A 27,037-nucleotide genomic window follows, 5' to 3' on the forward strand; every position below is an offset into this window, starting at 1 on the left:
GTCCATGCTTGTCTTCATTAGCAATTAGCTGATAATACCATCTACTGCAGAGCATAAAAGAAAATCATTTTCTTATATGGAAGTTGATAGAGCTGTGGTATTTTGGAACATTTTGGTATTTTGGTCAAGAAATTTGTAGCTGAGTTTATAAACAGAGTGGCTGCCATTAAAAAGCCAGCTTTTACCAATGTCACATATGATCTTATAGCATTATTGGTAATTGTGAAAGTTTTTTGAGCAATGGGTAATGACATTTGAAAAAAATATATCTATGTAACTTTTGTGTTTAAAGCATTTATGTTTCTGGATCATGGTTATAACACGACCACCAGTTTTACTATGCATTGAAACATTTATCCGAGAGGATTAACTTGAATGTATATCTTAAAAATGAAAATTAATCATTTCTTTTTAACAGAAAGGAGTTCAAAGTATTAATTGAAGAAATGTGAAATTGCTTTTACAGTCTAATATATGTAACACTTCTTTTATTTTGTTAGAGCCCTATGAATAAATTGCTTTCCTCTGATAAATGAAAAATTATTTAACTACCATGTTATGTCCAAACTCATAGATCAAAACCCAGCTGCTTGGCAGTACCATGGCATATGGGGCTTATTCTTCTCACAAATTACTGTTGTAAACATTGTTGATTGTATTTAATGATAGTAATACTTCACAAGGAACCGGTACCTCCATAAAGAAATACTATTTTTCATCAAAATCACATAGCGAAGGAACCAGTTATTAGGAGCCAGTTTAATTCATTTTTTAAAATAGCTGTTAAAATAATTATTTATTCACAATTTAATTATTTTGCCTCTTTCTTTATTTTGCCCTGGTTTTAACAAATACCTCAAATACTCCTTTCATTCATAAACTGCTTCTGAACTCAGAATCCAAGATTTTATCATCTGATGACAAGCAGAAGGTCCAGATGTGACTTATCAAACTGTTCTGAAAAATACTACATTAACAATACTAGGCAGATTTAGTAAAGCATATAAAAAGAATCAAGATGATACAAAGCAGGTGACAACCATCAGCCTGATGCCTACAAAGGAAAAAAGGTGTTGTTACATCCAACAATTTAATGTGGGCAGGTAGGCTCTGTATCACTTTGCCTAATCTGTTATATTTGTCTTCACACCAATGGGAACAAAAAAGGTGATTGCAGTTCCTGTTTTCATAATCTAAAATCAAATCAGAGCCTCTATCAGAGACTTAGCATAATCTGCAAGTCATTTTGACAGTAATGATTTAATTAGCCAATGTTCAGGTGCCTGCACCAGTGTCATACATTTTCATTTTGATTCAACAGATATAGCATAGTTTCTACACAGTTTACCTCTGTCTTGAAGTTAAGGAGATATTCTATGAAAGGCAGCAACCAAAATCAGGAAGTAAAAAACAGTATAGCTTCCATGGAAATGTCTTAAGAGTTCAGAAAATAAAGCCTGCCTCACATGAAGATTTAAGTAAATGACATTTCCTTTTTCTTTGAAGAAGAAGAAGCAGGCAACCCATCGTAGAGAAGCAGATAGCTGCCCCAAGGAAGTAAAGCTGTCTGTGCTGAGCCTGAGATGACCAAGGCAGGAATAACACATGGAACAATTCAGAGTAGATCTTCCAAGTGTAAGGTCAGGAGGTCTGTAAATCCCATCTGTTCTCGCAGCTGGTGATGTGAAGGACACTGAATCATCTTACATGTCTGACATCAAAGGAAATGGCCACACAGGGAGCCAGAGCTCAGCACTCCTTGCTGCTTTAGTCAAAGTCACGACAAAGGGCCTGAGATTCCTCCGAGTGTTCTTCGTGGATTGCTCAAATCTAGGCCCACTCCTCAAGGAAGTCTGATGAATCCTTCCTTAAGCACTGGTCTATGGTCATGCTTGAAATTTCATAAACATAAGAAGCCAAGTCATGGTTTATACCTTACTTTGCACCTGGAGTGGAACCTGTGGCTTTATTTGCTGGAGCGGTCTGGTCCTTCCAAAGCAGAAACTTCCCCTTCCATGGGGAAATTCCCAACAGCCCTGGCACATATCACAGCTGCTGCTGCACTGAGTGACTCAAAGTGCATTGCCAGTACTGATAGATATTTCGCTGGCACAGATTCATTTTTCACAGAAACTGTGTTTTTGTTAAAACTACCTTTAAGCAATTGTTAAAACTACCATTAAGCACTGCCTATTTACTGCATGAAAACCCAAATTTTCTGAAATATTCATAAATTTGTGCACTGCTATTTAAGGAGAAGTGACATATGACTCCTAAAATATGGCTTTTTAGAGCTTCTGATGTCTCAGATAAACGTTGTTCATAACTTTCAATTTTTTTTAAATTCTGTATTCAAAGCAAAGTACAGTTCTTTTCTTCTACTTCCTTTACCTTCCCAGAATGATAGCTAATCAATGTATTTGATGTATGACATGGAGACTAACATAGCCTTGTAGCAAAAGCATTTGAAGGTACTCAGTATGGTGTTAGGGTCCCAGTCCTCTAAACGGGGAGATGTGTTGCAAGAATAGCATTTCTGGAGCTTTATGCAGGTGCTCTGAATCCCTTACTAATCTTGCACTGAACAGAAGACATTTTGATCTTTAGTAAAAAGATAAAAGGTCTTTTGAAGCCTAGCACTTGATGAAGAACAGATAACAAATAACAGATTTTGTTATCTCTATGAGATGTTTTTTGTTACTTTGGTTTATGCTTTAGCTCTGTTTCTTGTTTCTGATGACCTATGCATTCTGTTTGAGTAAAGTTCAGTGTTAATAGTCGGGAGGATTGATGATGTTTAAATACAGCAAAGATACTTAAAATTTCAGGTAGCAGAACTGCAGACATTCTCTGCTTGTGTCAAAGCATTTACTACAGCAGATCTATGATGCTTTACAGAGAGAGATTTTTGACCCTGGGGAATGGATTTATGAATCATGTACAAAATACTGTCTTTAGTGTCCTAATTGATTCCATCTGTAGTTTTACATCCTTTCCTTTTTTCTTCCTCTTTCCTTTGTAGTCAGAGCTACCTTCAAACTGCAAGTGACGTGCCTGGGGGTCACAACCTGGATCCCTCTGCAAACTACAATTCCCCAAAGTTTCGCTCAAGGAATCAGAGCTATATGAGAGCAGTGAGCACGCTCAGTCAGGCCAGCTGTGTTAGTCAGGTGGGAAATTCTTGTTGTAACTTTTCTTCTAGGTTAATCACAGATGCAAGAGTTGCTGGTAGTGGATGGTTATAGTTGATTTTTGTTTGTTTGAAGTAATATCAGACTGAGGATATGGATTGTCAAAGTAATTTGGTTCTAAAGAATATTACCCTTGGTCGTAATTTCAACAAAAATATTCAGTACTAGAAGCAAAAGGACACAGTAACACACAACAACATTTTCCATTTTTTTTTTCAGAAAAAAAAAAACAACTTATGTTTTCAGTTTCAGTACACATTAAATACTTAAGAAGATGCAGACGACATAAAAGGCACACTCCTATAAAACTTATCCTCTGAAAATACCACTCTGACTTCAATAAATGTAGGTTGCCAGATTAAAATATTGATTAAAATAATTATGCTCCAAAGGAGCAGTGATTCATCTTTTAATTCAATCCCTTCATTCTTCTTGGGTCAAAGAAAAAGTCTCATCAATTATTCTACATACGGGAAAGGCGACATTTTTCCATTCTGCTGTTTTTAGATTTGTTATTTAGTACTAACTCATGATGAAGTGAGATCTGAATCAGGCCTGAACTGCAAACAGCCTTATAAAGTATGTGGATATTCTGTTTAACAGAGTACTTTACATACAATTTCCAATGTTCTTCGTGTTCTTTGGTTGTGACATTTCTTCCCTGTGCTGCTTCATGAGAGTAGGACCCTGCCCTCCTCTCAGATACGTATTTTACTTTTCTTTGAGCATTTCATGGTGCACCTAAGGGTATAGTAGCTAATTATGTGCGATGCTTATGTTAAGAAAATATATATCTTTTAAAGCAATTTTTGAACTCATTCACATTCAATTTGTATTGCATGACTATTCAGGCCTGGATTCAGCTTATCTTACTTGAGGCTTTTCACTGAGGCAACAACTAGATCTTCCTCTGAACTTAATGGAGTGAAAGAGTTTCTTCCAGGACAGTGCACACCCTAAGTGGGCTGAGAGCCCTCTGGAAGTGCTTGTCATTCTCCAGACTGTAGAGCACTGGGAGGTATTAGCTGCCTGACTAATGCCCTTCAGTCAAGTTCCTCAATTTATGTGAGATAAATCTAACTATAATCTCGTATAGCACATACCGGCACTAGAAACTGTCAGTCAGTCATTCTCCAAACCCTTTTTCTTTTCATAGCTCCCTTGTGGAATCTGTCTCATCATTTTCATGCCTTGGTTTTCATTGCCCTGGTTTGCTTATTTTCTATGTTTACTAAACTCTATTTTTGAAAAAAAAAACAAAAATGCATTCAAAGCAAAGGGCTGTTGTCTGTCACTAAGATAATGCTATAATATAGAACTACACTAATGTCTTCTGCCTTTTTGACCATCTCTGTGTATAGAGGTGTTCACTGAACTGTAACAACTAGCTGGTTTCAGTAGAGGTTCAAATCTTTCATTCCAATACAATGCACATCACCTGGTAAGATGTCCACAACAGATTTAATTTGCAGTTAGACAAATTAACCAAGTCATGCTTGATATGATTCTTTCTTTTCCAGTTTTCAATAACCCACATAATTTTGTGCCAAAAATGTACTTTCTGACTTGCTCTCTGTTTCCAGATTAGTAATAAAAGCATTTAGTAAGTACTACATGAAGTAAATGCATTAAAACAAAAAGTGTTGAACCTTTGCCTCCTTCTGTTCCTTTTCTATGACACCATCACCTTGTTGTCCCATCTACATAATAGCAGTTTGTATCATTTGTGATATTTCTAATGTCCTTTTTCATTAGATTTTTTTTTCTTTTTTTTTTTTTTTTTTTGTCACTTTTGACCAAGGATGCAGTCAAGTAAGATGCTGGATTCCATAGTTTACATTTGTAATTTAAGTTTAAAACTTTTAATTTTTCCAGTCAGTGACCTTAGCATGAAGGAAGTGTTTAGGACTTACTGAGTTTATGGACTACATTACCACAAATTTCCTGATGAATGATGTATGCAAAATATTTCAGTGTAAGATTTTTTTTCAATCTTTTAGAGATTGCATTAGACTACTTAACTTTATTAGAAACAAATTTTATGAAGGGTAATGTAATTCCTTTCAGAGAAGATTTAGTAGCCGAAATGTCTTACATGAAATTAAAATATCAGTTATTAATTATCATCAGAAGTTCTGTATGAAATTTCCATTTACTTAATCAAAATCCTAGAACATTTGAAACATTTGCACTCACTGTTTCCATAATGAATAATGTGCTAGGAACAGTAATAATGAAAAATGCACTTGTCACCCATACAGAAGAAGTAATATCAACTAGATGTGCTGTTAACTGACGCTACTAATTTTACCTTGTCTTAATACTGATTTTGATTTCTAGCACTCTAGCACTCTAGCACTTTTAAAAAATTATTTTCAGGAAGACACATCAGGAGGCATGTCTGTCTAGTGTTTAGATTTTCATCTGGTTTTGATAAAAATTGGGAATTCACATTCACATACAGTTAGAGCCAGTCTGGACTGACTTTATAGAACTTGTTTAAAGGATCTATGTAGTGTTTAGACACTCATCTCCACAACTCAATACAATTTCTTACAAAGAGCTTCCCACCCCCCGGGGCAGCCTTCCTAAAACCTATTAATCATGAAAGCTACCTAAAACTGTTCAATTTTGTATCACACCCAGCCTACTGGGTCTTGCTGGCTTCTATCTATGCCCTGTGAGGATCTGGAGGGTGAGGTGGAGACCTTCCCAAGGTCCAGGCTGGTAGGTGGTGTCCATGGCACTTCTGGTGCGCTCTGATATGGGTTCCTCCACAAGCATTATGATGGAACTGTCAGACTTAAAATTACGCTTCTAAAGGAAAGATAGCACTCATGGCTGCATCTCATTTTTACACAGTGGTCAAATGGCTAACCAGTAACTAAGAAATGAGAGTTTATTTTAGGGCCCTACTCACATGAGGCTGGTGCAAGCATTACTTTCTTATCTGGCCGCTTTTCACACTGTTTTGAAGAATAGATATTATTTCACATGCTTTGGGCACAAGTAGATGCAATATTTCTCTGAACTCGCAGAACTTCAAGTATGAGATACGTCCGTTCATAATGAGAGGAAGAAAACAACCTGTGCAGCAGGTCTACATGATGCATAACTTTGCTGATAGGTGCTCAGGCAATCCACCCTCACTTTTTGAGAACTAATATTAGTGTAGCTAATTTCTGTTCCCCAGTGCTGACAGAAACACAGAACTACAAGGTTTGGATGGGACCCCTAGAGATGATCTAGTCCAACTCCCACGAACATGGATTTCTGTCAGTCCATTGTGATCTTAGACTTGTTGGTTTCCATTGAAAACATGTATTATAGTTTTTTGAATAGCCAAAAGATACTAAACATAAAATTAATTGTATGGCATGTGTGATGTGCTTACTATATACATATAAACAGCTGATGTAAGTTATAAAAAAATGTAAATGTGATCAGAAGGGATTACTAAATTTTAACTATTTGCTAAAACAGTTCTTCATCAATGTACAGGTGTCCATTTGAGATGTTGAGGCCGTGATGATCACAAAAAAGCAAGTCAAAAATCAAATGCATTGTTGTTGTTTATTCAGATGAGTGAAGCAGAGGTTAATGGGCAATTTGAATCGGTGTGTGAATCAGTGTTTAGTGAAGTTGAAGCTCAGGCAATGGATGCCCTTGACCTCCCTGGATGTTTCCGAACAAGAAGCCACAGTTACTTGCGTGCCATTCAGGCAGGCTATTCCCAAGATGATGAATGTATACCTGCGATGGCATCTTCCAACATCACCTCAACTATCAGGTCAACCACAGGTAAGCAAATCTACATTGTCCCTTCCACTCTCCTGCATGTAAAAATATTTAGTCTTTCGTAAAAGGATATGTGAAAATATTTAGTCTTTTGTAAGAGGATATTTGACACTGGAAATAACTTCCCTGTGTAGTGATGTCTGATACCAGCATTCTTTTTTTACAAAAATTGTGCTATTGCAGCTTGGAATAAGCTCCTTCTGGGGAGGTTCCTGTGTGCATTATTCAGTGGAGATGAATTTCAGCACAGATATAATTTGACCTCTATTTCATTTATTTTCCAAGTACAAATACAAAATTGTATGTACAAAAACATCATTTGTGTATTGTTATATAACAATAAATATATGGGAGATCTTAATTTAGGTCCTTATAGTACCAAAAGAAAAGTAGTACCAAAAGAAAAATAGAAGCAAGATATTAAATATTTGGTCTAACTGACTTAGATGCAATTAACATTGCTTTAGAAAAAGGCATAACCAGTTGTATCAATAGACTGAATTGTAAACATGATGTCTTCAGTAACCATTAGCATTTGTTGTTGTATTATTCATTTTTAGAATCTTTAATATTCTTGTTGAAACTTTCTTTTATCTTATTTGTTACTTAGCAAAAAGGATGGCTGTATTCATTTTAGAATATCAGTATTTAACACAGGTAGACAAATGTTTGCACAGAAAGAAGGAAAATTACTAAAAAATTTATAACAAATACTTATAATACATATTCTTTTCTAAGGGATTCCAAATTCACTTTTGTGCTTCCAAATAAGTTAGTGACAGTTCCTAAACATGATACTGACCTTGCAACACACCGTTAAATTGCAGTACGGGCTGCTCATCTGTGGAAGGTGAGAACATAGCTCAAAATGTGTCATGTAGAAATACTTTGGAAATTATTTGCTTGACACACGTTACATAACAGATTGTTAGGAGGAAGTAAACTAAGGTTGAATAACAGAAATCTGCATTCCAGAAGTAGTATAAAATGTTATTTTATCTTCAATATAGCATTTTAATTTCTGTATATAACTTTGCATAAAATCAGGAGCTGTGACTTACAGTGATACCTCTAGGGACGTTTCTGTCCCTTGTTTAATAGAAATGCTATCATGATACATGATATAAAAGGAGACTTCACTGCTACCCCAGAGACTAATGTTTCATCTTTGTCTTACAGTGATGTGTGATCATTTTATGAAGAAAACTTCTATGACAAAGGGCAGAACTAAATACTTATTTTGATATCTGACTGTAGTTGCCGAGTTGGAATATTTTCAGAATTATTTTGGTTATCAAGATAATTGGTTTTTACCTGAGCTGTCTTGAATATATATGCCAGATAAGCCTAAAATTCTCAGCTGAAAAGAAATTATTCTCTCAGGAGTAACAAAGCTGAATAATAGAATATGTTTGGGAAAATAACTAGATTAGGCAATAAACATGTTTTCATCCTGGAGTTTTCATACTTATGAAAAATGTTTAGCATTGATTAGCAGTCTGCTGGCTAAATAATGAGGTATTGAAATCTATAACTTTCATTTCACTCATGGCTTTGTCTCATTTTGGGAATGACATATCAGATGGATTTTCTTGCCCAAATATTTAATCTTTCTTATTTGTTGTGGTGAAGTGATATTGACATTGAGAAGAAAAAAGATCTCAAAAATAATGATGATTTGAGATGCATAGCCCTGCCAAAACTCTTTTGAAGCCTATGAACTGTATACAGTTCTGAGTGTGGTTCTGTATTCAAATTATTATTTCTGCGCCACTGTCCTCAGCTTTCATGGTGAATAAATATTTGAGTTACAAATATTTATCTGATCTAAAAGAAGAGTAAGGATTATGTGACTCACTTTAATTGCAATTTTCAGTTGCCAAATAAGTTCTTGTTTATAAAACCCTGGGGTAAACTCTTCCATATTTCTCTCTTCAGCCCTTGCCACATCAGAGGAAGATGCTTCATTTCCTATTATTACTGTAGTTCAAAAAATCTCTTATTTCTCCACTCCTCTCTGAAAATTGTAAAAAAAGCAGTTGCCTGAAATATGAAAATGGCATTAGCAGATATTTAATGTTTTTACGAGCTTCATTCAAATAAATGTCAAAAAGGTCAAAGTTTCGCATCGGCTTTCAATTCCAATTCAGCTTTTGAATTCTTAGGAAAATTACATTGCATTAATTCCCTTTTAGCTTCTGATGTTACAGACTCTTCTTGGCAAAGAAACTAAAGCAATTCCTTAGCAAATTGACAGGCAGTGCAATTTAATTATTCCTTGAAATTTTAGTGATATAGGTCATGGCCACCTCTTATCGATGTTGTAAAGCAATCAAATCGTAACACCCAGGCATAGCGAAAAATTAATTCATGTAACTAAAAATGTAAATCTAAAATAAAAATAATATTTGATCTATGAGCTCAATTATAAAACTATGGAATCTATATTTACAGCATGCATTTTCTGAAAATTTTCCTAGATGTTTGAACAGTTTCCAGAAGATGGAATGGTTGCAGCTGTAATGAATATTATGTGGAATGTTATTAGTGGTCTCTGTTAAGAACGTTTGCTAATAGATGGAAAAAGAATTACCAATAGCTCTTCTTAAGTGTGTACAACTTTCCAGAGAAAATCAGATGGCTCATTGGTAGAATCAAATGCTGAGTACGTAACTTTTCTGCAGATCCACGTAGTTTAGTTGTGTATGGAACTCTAAATGAGTGTGTGACAAGGCATAGGGCACTCACTACCTACACCAGGTGTAAATGAACCAGACAAGTGACAGTGCAGTGGGGCAGCCAGTGCTGGAAGCATGCTGGAAGCTGGAAGCGGGCTCTGTGTGACCCCTGCAGAGGCTTATCATATTTCTTCGTGATTAGAGCATTTCTGCCCATCCTGTCTCATTTTGTAAAGAGATAATGAACTCGATAAAAAATACTTCATGTTAGAAGCCCCAAATGACAGTATCTTTTCAGTCTCTGAACTGAATCCAGTCACAGCTGTCATATGCACAGCTGAGAAAATACAGCTCCAGCTGCTGCTGCCTCCCACCTCATCCCTCCATCACAGACAACATCTAATTTCCTGAATGGGAGGCCATAAAGTGCAGGAGTCATCCTGACTACTACTGCCTTACATATTGCTCTTGCAAGACGTGCTTCACTTTTCAGGAGTGCATGAAATCTGAATTGCTTTTCCAGATAGTACCAGCTCAGTTCCCTGCTGCATTGGTATATTTGGATGGTCATATGTCATTTTTAAGGCTCCTTACTGGTAATGCCTGACTGGTGCAGCAGAGTGCTGTGGGGAAGTGCACAAGTGACCTGTAGGACCATGGGATGTGGTTTAAGGGACATAGCATAGTGAGGAAATATTGGTGGTGGATAGTTGGACAGGATGACTGTGGAAATCTTTTCCATTCTTGGTGATTCCAAGACCACAGTAGTATTGCCAGCTTGGTACATAAGTGAGTGTTAGCCATGTAGTCCTGTTGAGAATAAGAGCCTGCTAGCAGGAAGCAGTGCCACAGGGCACTTTATCCCACTTTAGCAGTACCCATCGCACTGAAAAGTAATTCACATAGCATTGTACAACACTGGATTGTTGTAGGACATCATGGCTAACAAGGAGATGTGGAAAATCTTAACTACTCTCTCTTTCCACTTCATCTGAGATCATCTCATTTTTGTTATATTACCTATATGCGGAGATAGCCCTGTCAATGACATACTCTGTATGCTATAGAATATTTCTGAATGTTTGCTCCATTTTTCCTGTTGATTTTGTTCGGTTTTGCCATGAATTCAGAAATACTGAGTTGGAAAAACACTGGAGCTACCAATTTGGATCTTCTGTAGTGAAACAGCACATGTTGAAATCCCAGTCACAGGAGCAATTTCAGAGAGTAAATTGGAATTCACACCTCTGGCCATTCAGATGGATGTCCTCAGCTCCAGACTGTGGAGGACATACTAAGTCTCTCCTGATAGAGGTTTTATATATAGTGTAAAGCACTTTCATCTTCATTCAGAGAGATGCTGCATCTCTAGCTCACTTCTCAGGAAGCCCATCTCCCAGGTGGGATATCTGCTCAGTGAGTATTGCTTTCATAGACAATGTAAGATGGCTTCAAAAGAAGACTCTGTACATATTGTATATGCAGGAATTGAAGTGCTACAGTCAGTTAGGAAGTCTCACCCTAAGTGACCAGCACAATCTACTTCAATGATTTGCCTCATTTTTCACAAAAATGTAGCATTAAAAAAACCTTTCGGTCTATTTGTATATGCACTCCCTCTCAACTAATTCGTGCTATTAAACCAAAGCTTTCTGAAGAGATGGCACTTTTGGGCATTTCACTGTTCTCAGCCAGTAGGACTATGCTTGGCAATGAGTAAATGTAAGAGAATTCCACATTTACTGAACTATTGAGCAGTAATTCCAAAACCCAATTAATTCAAACAAGGTCACATTGCATGAGGGAGTTTTCAATTACAACTCATAGCATTGCTCAGAATGCCTGAGGAATTGCAGGTTTCTTTTCTCCTGGCTTAAAGCTATTTTCAGCTTCCCATTTTTGAAATAAGAGACTTCGCAGGGTGAATTTTTATAGTGCATGTTTGATATTGAGCCACAAAATGCTCATTGTCATTGAAGTGATTGCATAGTCACGTACCTACAAGCATGAGGCATGAGAATGTGATAATTCATTTAGAGGTTATATTGTTTCATAGCACTGTTGTTCCTATAGACCCCAAAAGGATGATTCTCTGGTTGCTATCTTAACACTAATGGCAGTACTTATAGTTGTTTGGTTTTATTTCTCAAAGACATGAGGATACTGAATGCAGGCAAAAGCTGAATTTATGGAGCTGCTATATATGGCACTACTTACTGCTGAGAGTCCAGCAAAGGGCTGGAATCTCTTTCCTGTGAGGAAAGGCTGAGAAAGCTGGGACTGTTCAGCCTGGAGTAGAAGAGGTTCAGGGGGGATCTTAAATGCGTTGATAAGTGTCTGAAGGTGGAGTGTAAAGAGGATGCAGCCAGTCTCTTTTCAGTAGTGCCTGGTGACAGGACAAGAAACAGTGGACATACAAATTGAAACACAGGAGGCTCCATTTGACTGTCAGGAAAGACTTTTGTCTGAAAATAATCAATTGCTGGAACAGGTTGCCCAGTAGACTGTGATGTCTCCCTTCCCAGGGATCTTCAAAAACTGCCTGGATGTAGTTCTGGGCATCCTGCTCTGGGAGTCTCTGCTTGAGCAGACATTGGGCCAGATGGATCCAAAGATCTTGGCCAACCTCAGCCAGCCTGGGATTCTATGGCATGCTGCTTCTGACAGGGCAGTGATAACTTACTGCAGTGCTGCTGTAGACATCATACTCTATCCTCAATTGCACTCAATTCAGCTGCACTCTTCAGTTCCTACTAATAAATTCATGTGTTGTTGTTTTGTTTTGTTTTGTTTTTAATTTTCTCAAGAATTAGATACTTCATTCAGGTGACTGCTTGGATGTTCTTAACCTACTGCACTGTCTGGGAGAACCTAGCCAAATGGGGAAAAACGTGCATGAGTTATCATGTCCACAATTTCTGCTTTCTCTATGTTGAGAACAGAAATAAATGCCGAGACTTAGGGATTGGAAAGGCATCCTTTGCTAAGTGATAGCTTGCATTGGTGTCCACAAAAGGTATATCTAAAACCACCCCAAACTGTAATTCCAAAAAAGATATAGAAGGCTGTTTTCTCAATTATAATCTGCTTGTTGACTTTAATTACTGTTGGGGCCCGATGGAATTATCTGGCACTCGAATTCTCTGCAGGAAATATACCATATATCTGTGGGAGCACTTGAGGATTGTGAGTTAATGCTTTGATGCTGTGCCAACTTGTGCGCCTATACTGTGAGAATAAATCTTATACTAACAAAGAATGAGCCCAGTTGTACACTTGCATATGCACACATCATTTTCATTGCTCTGGGTGTATCTAGGAGAATAACTAGTCTTTAATTCTCTTAAATATATTGGAGTTCTGATGCTATGCTGGCACTGCTTTTAATAGCAGCACTACATTGTGAATGTGGCCTATGGAGCCACTGAGATGAAGGTGACACAAGGTCTTTGGTTTGAGAAGTTCAACAGCTTGCATGGCCAAGAAGCCACTGCAACTCTTCCTAACTATGGGATTTCCTGAGACTGGAGAAAGGCTGTGGCTAATCAGTGCTGTCTGGCCTCTTCAGGCTGATGGGGCATGAAAACAGTTAGAGAAGTGGCCAGCAGCTTTTTATAGTTCTTATTCTCCTTGGTACAGATCTGCAGAAGCAAAGATAAAAAATGAGGTCCCTGTCTGGCGTTTATGGTTAGTTTAAAAAATGCGTAGTGACTGCTTTTCCCTTGCTCCTGCTGTTCTGCTATTGACATAATTCCTCCATAACCTATTAGATTTGCTAGACAGCTGGTTCTTCTTTTATTAAAAGGACACCCATGTCCCCTTTCTTGGCAGAATTTGGCTTCAAAGCTGTTCTATGGGATGAGTTTTAAAAGAGTTTTCTCAGCTTCATTTTCTGAATGAGATTACAAGAGGAGAAAAAAAAACACATAGGAGTAGAAAAGAAACAAAAAAATATCATGCAAGGAAGGTGATTGGCTTCTCAGATTTTTGAAGCCTTTCTGACATGATAGAAGCTAGCAGTGGCAGAGGTAAAGCTCAGCCCATCTATTTAGCTTGATACTGGCAGGAAGTTTTGTCCTGCGTGCTTCTGCAGCTGGGGGAAGCCTGCAGAATGGGTGAGCCTTCACCAGCTGAAATATTCATGCTGCTTCCTTTCACTTTCAGTAAAAGGAAAGGCAGGACCCTTCTCCTGGCAGCAATTCTCCTGCATACCTCAGTGAATGAAAAAAGACACCTCTAAGGAGTCTTCTCAGAAGCTTGACATATATTCACTCCTGAGTTTTAATAGATGCCTGTATGTCAGGAGCCATAATGTTGATGTGCACTGGAAATAAACTGTTTTCTGTGCTGGCTGTAGAGAGGTCATTTTCAGTTCTGACAACTGAATTTTTACTAGCTGCATGTAATATTTCATCCATCAGAGGTTTTGGTCCATTAGTTAATTTAATTAAGCATAACTGTCTGGAATTTGACCAGACTGCTTGCTGACAGAATGGCCCTCAGCTTTGTTATGTTTTCAGTACAACACGGATGCGAGCTCTGTTCTAGCTTCCTCACAGTACATACAGTCTTCCAAAAATCATAGTGCAGCCACCAGAGAATTCCTCTCCTGTGGGTCCTAGTGAAGATACAAGGACCTTTAAAGGCTGTGTGCAAAGTATAAGTAGAATCCCATTATGGCAGAGCAGGTCTTGTTCCCATAGGGTCCCACTTCTAGCGTGTCCATTCACGAGTAATACTATTTCCAAAAATGTATTTTCAGTCCCTTATAGAAGCAAGTTTGGTTGCTTTCACTACTTTTCTGTCTCATGGTGAGGGTGTTCTGATTAATTCTCACTGTGAGGGATATTACTCCTAACTTGCAAAATTGCCTTTTCCAGGAAAATAGAATCCTAAGGGGCAGGTGCCTCCCAAATTCAGACAGTCATGATGGCAGAAGCCAAGCAAGTTATTTGCTATTTAAATAATGCTATATCTATATTTGAGTGGAGTGATACAGAATTAAAAGAGAAAAATTCTCCGGTAATCTGTTTTTACTTCCAACAAAATCTCTATTTTGTTCATATGAAAATCTACCCGGGATGCTTGCACACTTCTGTTAACCCTTCAGAAACTCCCATCTTCTATTTTGATCTCTCTGAAATGGAATTTGATCAAAGCTTGTATAGAATTCTCCATTTCTGTGCATGGAATTTTGTTCAAACTTGGATCTACCCTGGAAGAGTGATTTGTAAACTTGGTATTTGATAGCATTACTTAAGGATCACTGAAAATGAAGTCACTAAAACTGGTGACATTCCTAGAGCATAAGCACAGGAACTTGCCTTTGACCAGACAATTTAGCTGAATGTTGGAGGATTTGGCTCTAGATCAAGTAATTTAAATGTAGATGCATTAATGCAAATTAGTTGTCTGAGTTCCCATGGCAGTAAATTTGGTTTCATTTCAAAGATAATGGGTGGTACCATTTGAGATACCCACATAGGACCTACGATAGAATTGCTTTTTCCTGGACAAGTAGGTACATGCTTGGCAGAGAGGCCTGGGACATCTAAAAAAATATCAGATACCTATGTTTAGGTGAGTTTGGCTAAGAAGGAATACAGTCAAAGTACCCCTACTTTGAGAGGTAGGGGTACTTTGAGGTGTCACAGAGGTGTCTTACACTTACCTAATACCACTTACCAAAAAGCTCTGTACTTCTGGAACACTGTAAATGAAGTATTAAAGCATGTGGAAGGGGCAAAGTGTAGTGTCAGTATGTAGCCCGTTAAAACATATGCACTGGAAACTACAGTTTAGACAAACTCCAGAGCCCTCTCAGAAGCTCACTGTAGATCCTTAAAGGCAACTAGAGGACATCCAGAAAGGTCTGGGGAAGAGATTGAGTTTAAAGCGAGTAACCTATCACTTGGCTTTTAGAGCCTGTGAATGCAATAGCAAGGGCATATCAATGAGTCATCACTTTTTATATGCATTTCTTTTTTCTTATATTAAATACAAATGAACCTTTTGGGATTGTTCTGTGTCCAGAAAAAAAAAAAAAACAACAACGAATATTTCCACTCTTAGTCTCTTTCCCTCAATAAAAAAAACCATAAAATTTCAGTTATAAAAATTCATCCCACCTAATACATATATCTAAAATGTAGCTGTCAAAGGCAGATGCATTAATGTCCTATTATAGTCAATGAAATGTGATTTATCCCCTTTAAGATTGGTATCTCTTATGAGATAAGTTGTCCTCTGGATGTTCCTATTTCTCCCTGTCGCCTATAAAAATAGTCTGCAATGATGGCATAGTATGGCTAGCTAACTTTCAGACACCTCAGGTAAAAGTAAGACCTATTTACATTGCCTCACTGGGTAAAACTAAAGATTAATCCTGATCCCATTGAAAACAAGAATAACTGACTTATGGAGAGCCACGCTCTGGCTTGCAGAGTTGAGAGCTCAAAACCCAGCAACAGTATTTGCTGCACCTAAATACAGAACCAGCAGCCTGCAAGTAGCTTTATGAGTATTTTTTTCCATACTGGTCCCAGCTCCACCTGTAAATCGGGTAAAATGATTTCTTGATTTGACAGTTGCCTGTATTGTTGCCAGTCTCAAAAGTGAGCTGTGGGACTGTGTCCAGACTTGCAGATCTCTGTGGATTAAAATAATCATTTAAAGTCGTTCATTTATCCTTAATTACAATATGATGTAATCATTTAAATTCTTTAATGCAGGACCATTATCATAACACACTGTTGTAATTATTCTACAGTGCAACACTTCCTTAAGGTTAACTGAGCAAATTGTTTTTCTCGTATTACTCAGTTTGGAATTCCTTACTGAAAGCTAATGAAAGTAAGCACAGAGCTACTGTAAGAATGGGAATAAAATATACAACAAAATATACAACAAAACCAGCGATGAGCCTACCTAATACATCTGTGAGTGCATTTCAAGAGGCTGCTGGAAATTATTTGACTTGAGTGATAACGGTTCATGGGAGGTCAAGTAAAGAGACTTTTTTAAAGTATAGAATGGCAGCAATATTGGTTTGATTCTGTCCTACTGAAAAACATTTACAAAATGTTTATTGCTTTCAATGTGAAACAGTAACCCAGTAACAGCAGCTTTTAGTTTTTGGAGCTCTTTTCTCTCATTGTGTCTCACTGTTTTCGCAAAGTGCCATGCAGTCGTATTTCTGAAAAGCCTTACATGCATTCTGTAAAGTAAATAGAGTACAGTTCAAGTGAATTTTTCCTTCCTGCAACTGAAAATCTGAGATTATGCTTTTTAATGCAACTTTAGTATTTTGGAAGCGCATAGGAACTGTTTAGAAGAGCAAAACAGCTGTCAGCACTTTGCCATCTACAGGATGCTGGTTAGGCTATAATTTCTCACTAATTAACTGATCTAAAATAGAACCCTTTGTAACTAGTCCATCAGCAATTCATGAGGTTTGTGTTGCCCACATCTCTTTTAACACTGGCAAAGCCTTACAGTTTCTGACCTTGATGTCTTGTTTGATTTGCATTTCTGTTTTGAAACTAACATTAATTACACTGTCAAAACAGATTTTATCGTTTATGTAACATGGGCTTCCTACAGACTTAAGTTTCCTCAATATGGAGATAATGACTTATGCACTGAATGGCTTGATTACAGTAATTCCTTTTATACTGTTCTCCGCCAAGTTCTAACTGGGAGATTGCAGATTGTTTTCAGACTCCAGCTTTTTCCAAATTTAGTGGTCACATTTCCACTTAATTGTTGCTTTCAAATAGATGTACAGAACTTAAGCCTAAAAGGATCTACTATGATTATTGAGTCTAACCTAATGTACACACAGAGTTATAAAGACATCTCATCCAGAAATTTTGCCCTACCCTGGTAAATTCTAATTGGGGTTTTGTGTCAATTTCATTTTTTTGCAGTGCTGTATAGGTTCTATTTTGCAGAGACAAATACTGCTCAAAAACAGCATTTTGAATGAGATTCATATGATAGCAGTGTCTCCGTGACATGTCATCTTGAAAAGCACATTAAAAAAAAAGTCATATCTTAGAAGCTCAAGTCTTGCCTCATCAACAATACGTTATCATCAAGGACCAGATCCCAAGTTTGTGTGAATTGGTCTGATTTCACTGACTTCAGCACGGCTAAACAGCATGGTCTAGCTTAGTGTCTAAAACTGCAATCAATTCTATGGATTTAAATTCTATGGAAATACAGAGGGTTTGTTTTTAATACTTTCATGGAGCTTCAAAGTGACCTTGGGCCAAACTACTACTAGCTGCCATGCAGTAGCAAGGAGCAAGGAAATCAGACTTGGCCAGACCCTTGGTGTAGGCAAATTCCATGCAACCTTGCTTCAGCAGCTCACAGGGGAGCAGATGAGAAGAAGCTCCCACCTTTCCAATAAATGCAGGTACCAGAAGAGAAGAGACATTATGTCCCAGTGTGTAGCAGAATCCTGCCAGCACGTTGATGGGTACAGAACAGTTGGCTGGAGTGTATCTCACCCAGTTAGGCATTTCAGAATTAGAGCCCTGATCTGAGCTGGTTGTCCTTTCTTCCATTATGACTGATTTAAAAAAAAAAAAAAAAAAAAAAAAAAAAAAAAAAAAAGCTGGCATAGGGTGAGTCATTTCCTGGTTAAAAGTAATAGTAACACATCTAGTAAGTAGCAAGTAGAATTGTTCCCAGAACAGAGATCAGGCAGCTAACTTGCTCTGTCTTTTAAATGGCTAATGTGAGCTGAGATGGATTCCACTATGAGGTTCTCAAATACTGACTGTGTCTTGAAGATATGATAAAACCAATTGCTACTATAAAATGCCACTTAAAAAATTGACACAGGATAAATGCAGTGCTTTGCTCCCATGGACTATGACAACATGAGACCATCATTATTGAGACATGATAGCAAGAGACCATGATAACTTAACATATGAATTTAGTGTCTGAAAAATATCCAGGTTTACCTAAACATAGTACACATAAAATGATCCATCAGGGATAAGAAGTTAGGTAGTTGGCACCTGGACAATGCTTTCAGTTTAGGCATGTATCTTAAATAAATTGCAGCCTATCATATAAACTGTGCTGATAAAACTCATCTGGGTGTAAGTAGTCTGTCCAAGAAAGTATCTCATAAAAATATTATTGTAGATATTTCAGCTGTTTCTCACTGTTTAATCTGAACAAGCAAGAAACAGATTCTTTACAGGTATCCAAGTATAAAAATATTCTTTCTCCATTTGAAAGTGGAGATAGCTGGCTCCTATATTGACTAGGATTTATTGTGGAGGGCAGAACAGGAAAAGAGGACAAGTGGGAAGATTCAGTAACAACTAAAGGAACCATCTGATTTTGTTTGAGAGATATTAACCACAGAGTAGATTGAAATTATCAATTTATTTTAAAACAAAATTATCTCTTGAATTTCAAGCACAGTATGACATTGGTAAGTTTTAATGACTCTTTTTACAAAGCTTGAATCTCCTTACAGTTCAGAAAACTACTCTCATAACCTTGCAAATGGAGAGACTCTTGAACATGAAAAGCCCTCAGAAGTGGCAGGATCATTCACTAGCAAAGAGACAAGCAGAAGTGTGCATCTTCCCAGGGAGCAGCAAAGAGAAAAGCTGGAGGATTGTACAAGAATGGGATGTGTCTTCCTTAACTGCCCTACGCCTACATGCAGCCATTGTTTCAATTTAAGTGTTAAGTGACTGTCTGAGTACAATTTTGGAGGACTGGCATTTATGTTCAGACAGCATTGCATGGTAATGGAGCAAAACATTTATTTCTGTGTAGAGCCTGAGCACATCTCGCTCTGATATTAAAAGATAAAGCAAGTCCAAATCAAAGATGTATATCTTATAAGTGACCAGTGATGGCACATATCCGAAATAGCTGACTAATTTACATTAACCTTTGCCTTTTATTCCTGCTGATCACTTTTTCTTAAAATTAAGGAGCCAGAAGCCACACATGCCAAAACTAAGCATTTCTAAATCATCTCATTTTGAGTGAACTTTAAAGGAAGAAACCCCTTTCTAGCACTTCAGAGTTTAGATTTAGGAAAAGCCAGATGTGCTTTGTAAAAATTATGCTGCCATGCTTGACACCACATTCTTTTAATTGTGTTTCTCATTGGAGACCAGTATATAGCAGGAGTTGACCGTAGTCACATATAAAGTCACACATATGTTGAGTGCATCTCAACATCCTTTCTTTTCAGTTGGTACACGTGTTCTTAATCTTGACTTGCATGGATCAGTGGAAAAAACATCAAAGTGTTCATTCTCTTACTGAGAAATGAATTTGTTCTGTGGATAAGGGAACACCTTCTCTGAGAAGTCCTTTTTGATTTCTTAATGATCTTGAAATGTTCATCATTCTTGGAGAAGTAACTGTTACACAACCACAAGTATCTTTATATTTTAGGATTAGACCAGAGGTCTGTGAGGGCACGTAATGAAGAGACTTCAGGGCATTTTAAGAAAAGCCACGATAGCTGGGACTGTGAAAACCTTTTGCTAGAACAATGTTCAGAGTAGCCGAAAGGCTATCTGACAGCTGAGTGATCCTTTCGTACATGGTTAGATTTAGTTGCAGGCTTTCATTACAAGAAAGACTCTTTTTTTTTTCTCTTCTGAAATGATTTCAGGGCTAGCATTCACCTTCTCTGTGTGAAGGAGGAGACCTAGCATCAGCTTGGGATCCCCCGTGGCATTCCCCTTGGAGAGGCCCAGGCTGCCTGCAGCAGTGTGCCCTGGGGAGCTCTGCCTCCAGGACAGCTCCATGCTCCCTGCAGAGCAATTATCCTCCTTCTGAATAAACCTTCTTACAAAACAGAAAATCCAGTTTACTCCTGCTGTGTGTCACAAGGGACAACTGTTCCTTTTAATTGATGGTGCTTTCATGTAAATTCATCATCCAGTTAACTTTGTGATCTCAGCCTAAATAATGTTATTTTGACTAAGTGCTTAGTGGTTATATTGATTTGTGACAACCCCTCAGGTGATTATATCTGGTAAATGGACCAACAGCGGTGATTTATTAAATGTCTGCCTTTCAAAAGGTGTTCTGAATGTCACCTACAGCCACTGATATTTCATCAGACACGTCAAGTCTCTACTTCTGCCTTTTGTCTCAGAATCTCTACGGATAATCTGAAGTTATATCTGAACTGAATGATTTTAGTCATTTTATTTCTAATACAAGCTGTGTTTGCACTGAAATATGGACCGAGAAACTGACTTATTTCTATGGCTGTAGCAACACCAGCCTAACACAGCTTTAGTCAAATGCAGTGCAGATTCAGCAGGATACCCAACAGCAGGTGTATCAACTAAATGAAAACTTCAAGTTAGTTAAGAATTATCAGGAAATTGGTTTTCTTCTTCATTTTTTTCTGGCCCTCTATTCTGTGCAACAGCACAGAACCATTTTCTTTTCTCTCCATTTGTCTAGCAGTGTACATGAAGGAAAATCCAGTGGAGCTGATTGCACCTGTTATATTGAGGTCAAGCAAGTGCCTGAACAGTTAGTGCTTTGGTTCAAATGGGAGTCTCAAATATCCTTACAGTTAGAATTAGAAAAACGTTTTTGACCATTTTTGTCATTATTGTTGACAATTATTAGCTAACAGATGGAGACAGACTGTATCTTCTGATCTCCAAAAATAATTTTTCCTGCTTTATTAAACAAGGCAAAAAAAATAAATTCTGCTTTCTATATTAAGACAGCCTTTGAATACAACAGGAAGGAAAATTCAATTTCTTTCTCATAACTCCTTCTGTGTTATGTTTAAATGTTAAAAAGATACGTTTTGTTCTGTCTGCTTGTTTTATCTTTGCATTTCAGAGCAGCTGCAGATATTACAAATTGATTAACAGTGTAGCAGAATGGTGCTTTCCTTTTCCTGAGCCTCATTCCTTAGCATTGGTAAAATATCAGCAGGGCCCACCAAGCCTCCTTGGTGAAAATAGTGATAAAAAGTAACAAAATCAGCAATCTCAGGTCAGGTTCTGTGGGCCACAGAAACAACAGATTATCCAGGATTGATATTTTCCAGGACTGATGTATGTCAAAATACAAAGCTCTGCTTAAGCTGATGTCCACAACTGAAATCAGTCTAAAGTCATAGAGAGGCATTCTGCCCTCCTGCTTCCCCATTCTCATGCTGTATTTCCTCCTGAGCTGTTGTGCTGGCCCTGACTCCCAGTTTGTCTTTCTGTGACTGGAGACAAGCATCCTTCTCCATCTTCATCATTCCACTTTGGTTTCCTGCCTCAGTTCCCCAGATGGACTTAGGCACTGCGCTCAGTGCTGGGGTGGACACTGTGCTGTTTGTAGGCTGGCAGACCAAAACATCAAGCAGGCTTCATGTGCTTACTTCCAAATAATAACCACTAAGGCCAATAAAATTTGCAAAGTTGCAAATCATGCAAAGCTGACAGGAGCTCCTCTCCCTCAGCATAAGAAAGGGATGAGTGATGGAAAGGAATTTCCTTTCCTATTAGGAAAAGGTATCGTTTGTTTTTTTTTTAATGTATAGTATATGGTGCTTATGACTGCCAGAAGCAGATCCAAAAAGACACTACAGGATAACGGAAACACTCACTGATGTAATAATTAATCATAAATTAAAAAAATAAAAATAAAAATTGAAAGTGACATAAAATTTCATGTTTCAGACCATTAGACAATTATTTATTAGAGGCATAAGAACAGGCATTACCAGTAACCTATGGAGTAGTAGACAACTTATCTCCTATAGCCCTCTCCTAATTTATTAGTTATTCCTTAAGCCAGTGACACATACCCAGTTTATCTAAGACCAGTCTTGTTCACATTACTCATCTAAGTTATCTCATTTACTTCTACGGAATCACTTGAGTGATTGAAACAAATAGAATTTGGTGTTAAGATTTGCCTTGCAAATTCATGCCTCCATCCCCTTACCTGATTTTGTTAGTTTCCAATTAGTCCCAGATTTCTGTGACTCTGAAACTGTTGTTCCAGATATGAACTGGTTAACTGTGCAGAGATGGATTTTTTATTCCCTTCTCAATATTTGATCTCAATGAAGAAATTAAAATTAGAAATTAATCAGATTTCTTTCTGCCATATTTAACAGCGAATATGTATGCAGTTTCTTCACAGATTTTCAGACTTTCAAATAGTTTTCTTTTTAAAAAATGTAAACAAAAGTTAAGTAGCTATGAAGGGTTGCCACACAATTTTAACATTTTTCACATTGATGTTAATTAGACAAAAGAGAGATAAGCAGCAGGGATACATTTCCTTGTGATGTTTCAGTATCACATTCACCATATGTTTCATTATTCTGCTCTTCTTTTGGATGAAGACAGTTGGTAAAAAACCAGTAAACTAGTTGTAACATTGACAATTTGTCTTATGCTATAGATAAAAATAAATTCTATTTCAGGATTTCCCTGAACCCGTTTCATCCCTTTTTCTGTTTCTAACAGTTCAGCAAGCAGTTCAGCATTCTGAATACTTGCATCTACATTTGCAGGGGGAAGGGAGGGAACAGTATTACAGCAACTCACTTAGTGGAAACATTTCTTAGAGGCATTGCTTATGCTCATAAGATACTGTTTTAATTTCTCGACTTTACAGCCTCTACCTTCTTTCATGAACTTTCTGTATTCCCTAAAGTGGCTGGAAAAATATTGTTTTTTTCTTTTTTCTTAACTGCTGGTTACAAAACTGACAAGAGATAAGATTTGCGATAGGACAATAAAACTGCACTTCAAAAACACACACCATCCCTGAAACTGAAGAGCTTGCTCTCCCTGGTAGAGCAATTTAGCTCAGAGCAAGACTCTCTTTAAATCTCTACCAGAATTGAGCTGCATCAGTAGTAATTCTGTACGTGCTTCAAATGAAGATTTTCACTTCTTAGTTCTGCCTCACTCTCTTTTATTTATGATCACCATTTTATTTATTATTATCAAGAATCAAAATTTCAGAACATCTTTCTCTAGGCTCAGTTTTTCACATGCTTGCTTGGTGATTCAGGCTCAGCAGTCCCAGGTACTAGCAAATTCCTAAAGCTGCTTCTTCTCTCTAGAGAGCTGAAGTGTAGCCTCCTGTTCCAGCACAACTGGAAAGGTGCTGCTTCTGACTTCACTGCTCATCAGCTCATGTCTGTATAGCAGGAACATTTTTAGGATCCCTGTTGGACTCAATTAACCCAAATCCAAGGTTAACTAAGTAATCCTCGCAACATCCAGTGCATTTAATGACACCTGAAAAAGGCAAACCTTTTTGGTAAATCATTCTTTATATTGATCTCTGTGTGTGTGTGCTACTTCAGCTTTTTTTATATAGGGAAAGGTAATAATTTTCTTTCCTGTAATTATATGGGATGTGAACTGGGCTTGATTTTCCTGTGCAGGAATGTGGGGAAAAAAAGCATATTACAATGCAATTTTGTACCAGTCACTAATTTTATGAATTCTATGATTGTATGTGCTTTGCAGTAAAAATGCTTTTATCACAGAAATTCTTATACTAGTACAAACACAGTATAGTGGGCTTAGGCAATAAGATACCATAAGGCTTTGAGCAACCTGGTCTAGTGGGATGTGTCCTTGCCTATAGCAGGGGGGTTGGAACTAGATAGTCTTAAAGGACCCTTCCAACCCAAACCATTTTATGATTCTGTGATAAAATAACTATGTGATATTAATCACTATCTATCTCTATGAAATTTCAAAGATTTTGTAAGAAGGCAATATTGGCTGAATCCTGCATCCTGTATAGCTCCCTTGAATACATTATGGGCCCTTCTACTTCAAGATAGGATCCACATAAAAGTGGTTTTAGACCTGCTCTGCTCATCACGCTAAAATTCTTAGTTCTGCTCATTTGCATCCAGTTCTTGCAGTGTTTCAGGCCAATTTTTATAACTGCATTTCCATATTTTCTGCTTTTGAATCTATCCTTCTTCAATGTACATTCTAAGGATTTAAGGCTTGCTGCAGGATTGCGAATAGAATGTCACTGCTTTGGGTATTATTTATATTTATTTGTTGTACAAGTATCTGGTAGCTTTTCAGATATTATGAAAATGTTTACATGCCTGAATTTTCTTCAAATCTTCAATATTTTTAAAAGACAGGCTTCTTGTCCAACAAGCCAGTACTACTGGAAATACTTATAGATGAGTAAGTGTGGCATGAGGTAGAAGTTTCTGCTCTGTTCCACTGCCTTGCCATTACTTTCTTAATGGATTGTATCAATAACGGGGACACAGTTCAGACTGAGAGTAGAAAAAAACCTCTCCCTTTATTTTTCTCATCAGTTTTATCCATTGGTGAGCCACCCCGACAGCACCACAGGTCCCTACCCAACCCAACCTTGAGGGTCAGACAGATACACACATCCTCACTCCCTTTCATCTTCTCTGTAATGGGAGTCCCGTTGCCACCTGTTTGAAATGAAATGTTGCTATGGATACATGTCTGACTAAACAGTGAGGTTTACCAGGAGCACTATGTTGCACTGTCTTCAGTAGAATAGCCTTAGTGTTACGGTGAAAATGTTGTGAATTTTCCATCTGGTTAATCTTGATTTCTTCTCCCCCCATCCATCTCCCCTCTCCCCCTTTTTTTTTCCTTTTGTTCTTTCCATAGCTGTAACTTACACAAGTTACAAAAAAACCCCACCACCGGTACCCCCACGTACCACATCCAAGCCACTGATCTCAGTGACGGCCCAGAGCAGCACAGAGTCCACCCAGGATGCATACCATGACAGCCGGGCCCAGCGGATGTCCCCGTGGCCCCAGGATGGGCGAGGGATGTACAACTCCACAGACAGCTTGGACAGCAACAAGGCCATGAACCTCGCCTTGGAGACTGCAGCTGCCCAGCGCCACATGTCGGAGAGTGCCTCCATCCGAACCAGCGACAAGGCCATCCTGGTGACTAAGGCAGAGGAGTTCCTCAAGAGCCGGCGTTCCTCCATAGGGATTCAGGTAGCCTATCATTAATATCTGTTCGGTGATGAATTGCTTGCCTTCTTCCTCTAAGTAGCATAGAATGAGTCATTCAGCTTCACCGGCTCTAATAATCTAACAAACAACCCCTGGCTGCTCGGCGTTAATTGTAATTCACATCATGGCGAAGTGGCTGTGCAGGGAAGTCTTCAGCTGATATGCTGTACCTGGAAGAAAATGAATGAATAAATCTCTAGGGAGGTTACCTGTCATTAGCACTTGATATGAAAATTTTACTGCAGAGCTACAGGTGAACAGCATGTTCATCTCCTTCCCTCCATGAATTCAGTTCTTTTTATAGAATTATGTTCGTTTTAAAATGCTTCACTGTATTTTTTCCATTATCTTTCACTTTTGACCTTGGAAAATGTGTGATGCTGCTGGAACCTAATTCTACCTACCACTCTCCTTTTAGTAATAGGTGTTCTGCTGGGGAGAGGGTACCAAGTGAAAAAAAAAGAAACTTACTGATATATTTACATCATAGGCCTGGGTGCCCTGTGAGGAACTCACATCAGTAAGGACAGCCTCAGAGTTTTCCTCCATTTGTCCACCATGTAATCATACCTTGCAAAATGTCTGGCAGGAAAGTTCACCCATGAGATATTGTATCCAGTGAATGAAATGTTTCCCAGTGCAGATTCTGCCTGGTCTTTCTTCTATTAAATGGAGAGCACTGGATACATCATAGTGGCAATTTATTAAAACACCTAGGGATTATCAATTAGTAATAAAAAACAGAAAGTTGAAGTTGACAAAAAATCAGTTGAGACACAGAAGTGGATGGAAATTTGGGTTTCTACTCTGCTCTTAATTTTAAGTGTGCCAACACCCCCTTTTAAATCATTGGATCCACTTTTGCCTTAAGACTCTCTACTTCTGTGAGATCAACTGTAGCAGAAATGCCATGTGTTTTGGCATAGTTACAGATATTGCCTAGATCTGGAGAGGGTGATAGTCCATGTAATTAAGCCCAGTGAGTGACTATTCATCTACGAAGAAGTCTATAAGAAATAATTATTAATTTCTTAAAAAGTAGGGATTCCATTTCCACTGATTTCATGATGAAATCAGAGAAAAATATTTGGCTTAAGCAATCCATAGCTACTGATTGAACTTTAATATCACAGTGCAGTATAATGTCACTGCTCCAGAACATATTAGACAGACAGGAATACCTAGGCTTTGTCAGCAAGCTGCTTGCCCATTTCTCAACATAAAAGCATTTGCTTTCATGCAGAATTCAATTTAAAAGCAATGGTAAAATATGCAGATGACTAATTTTAAAATGTTTTACAAAGTAATTAGTGTATACTAAATTGTTTGGAGAAGGG

General features: G+C 37.8%; 1 protein-coding gene across 26 annotated transcripts in view; it reads left to right on the forward strand.

Annotated features, from left to right (window-relative positions):
- Positions 1 to 27,037, forward strand: part of DLGAP2 (DLG associated protein 2) — a 459,829-nt gene that overhangs the window by 396,847 nt on the left and 35,945 nt on the right. For all 26 annotated transcript variants that reach the window (XM_048936873.1, XM_048936878.1, XM_048936881.1 and 23 more), the window contains 3 exons: positions 3,023 to 3,170; positions 6,773 to 6,992; positions 25,339 to 25,682. In XM_048936873.1, the coding sequence (XP_048792830.1) occupies positions 3,023 to 3,170; positions 6,773 to 6,992; positions 25,339 to 25,682 (712 nt within the window). The remainder of the gene's footprint in view (positions 1 to 3,022; positions 3,171 to 6,772; positions 6,993 to 25,338; positions 25,683 to 27,037) is intronic.

Source organism: Lagopus muta, chromosome 2 (genome assembly GCF_023343835.1).
Source record: "Lagopus muta isolate bLagMut1 chromosome 2, bLagMut1 primary, whole genome shotgun sequence".
Taxonomy (NCBI): domain Eukaryota; kingdom Metazoa; phylum Chordata; class Aves; order Galliformes; family Phasianidae; genus Lagopus; species Lagopus muta.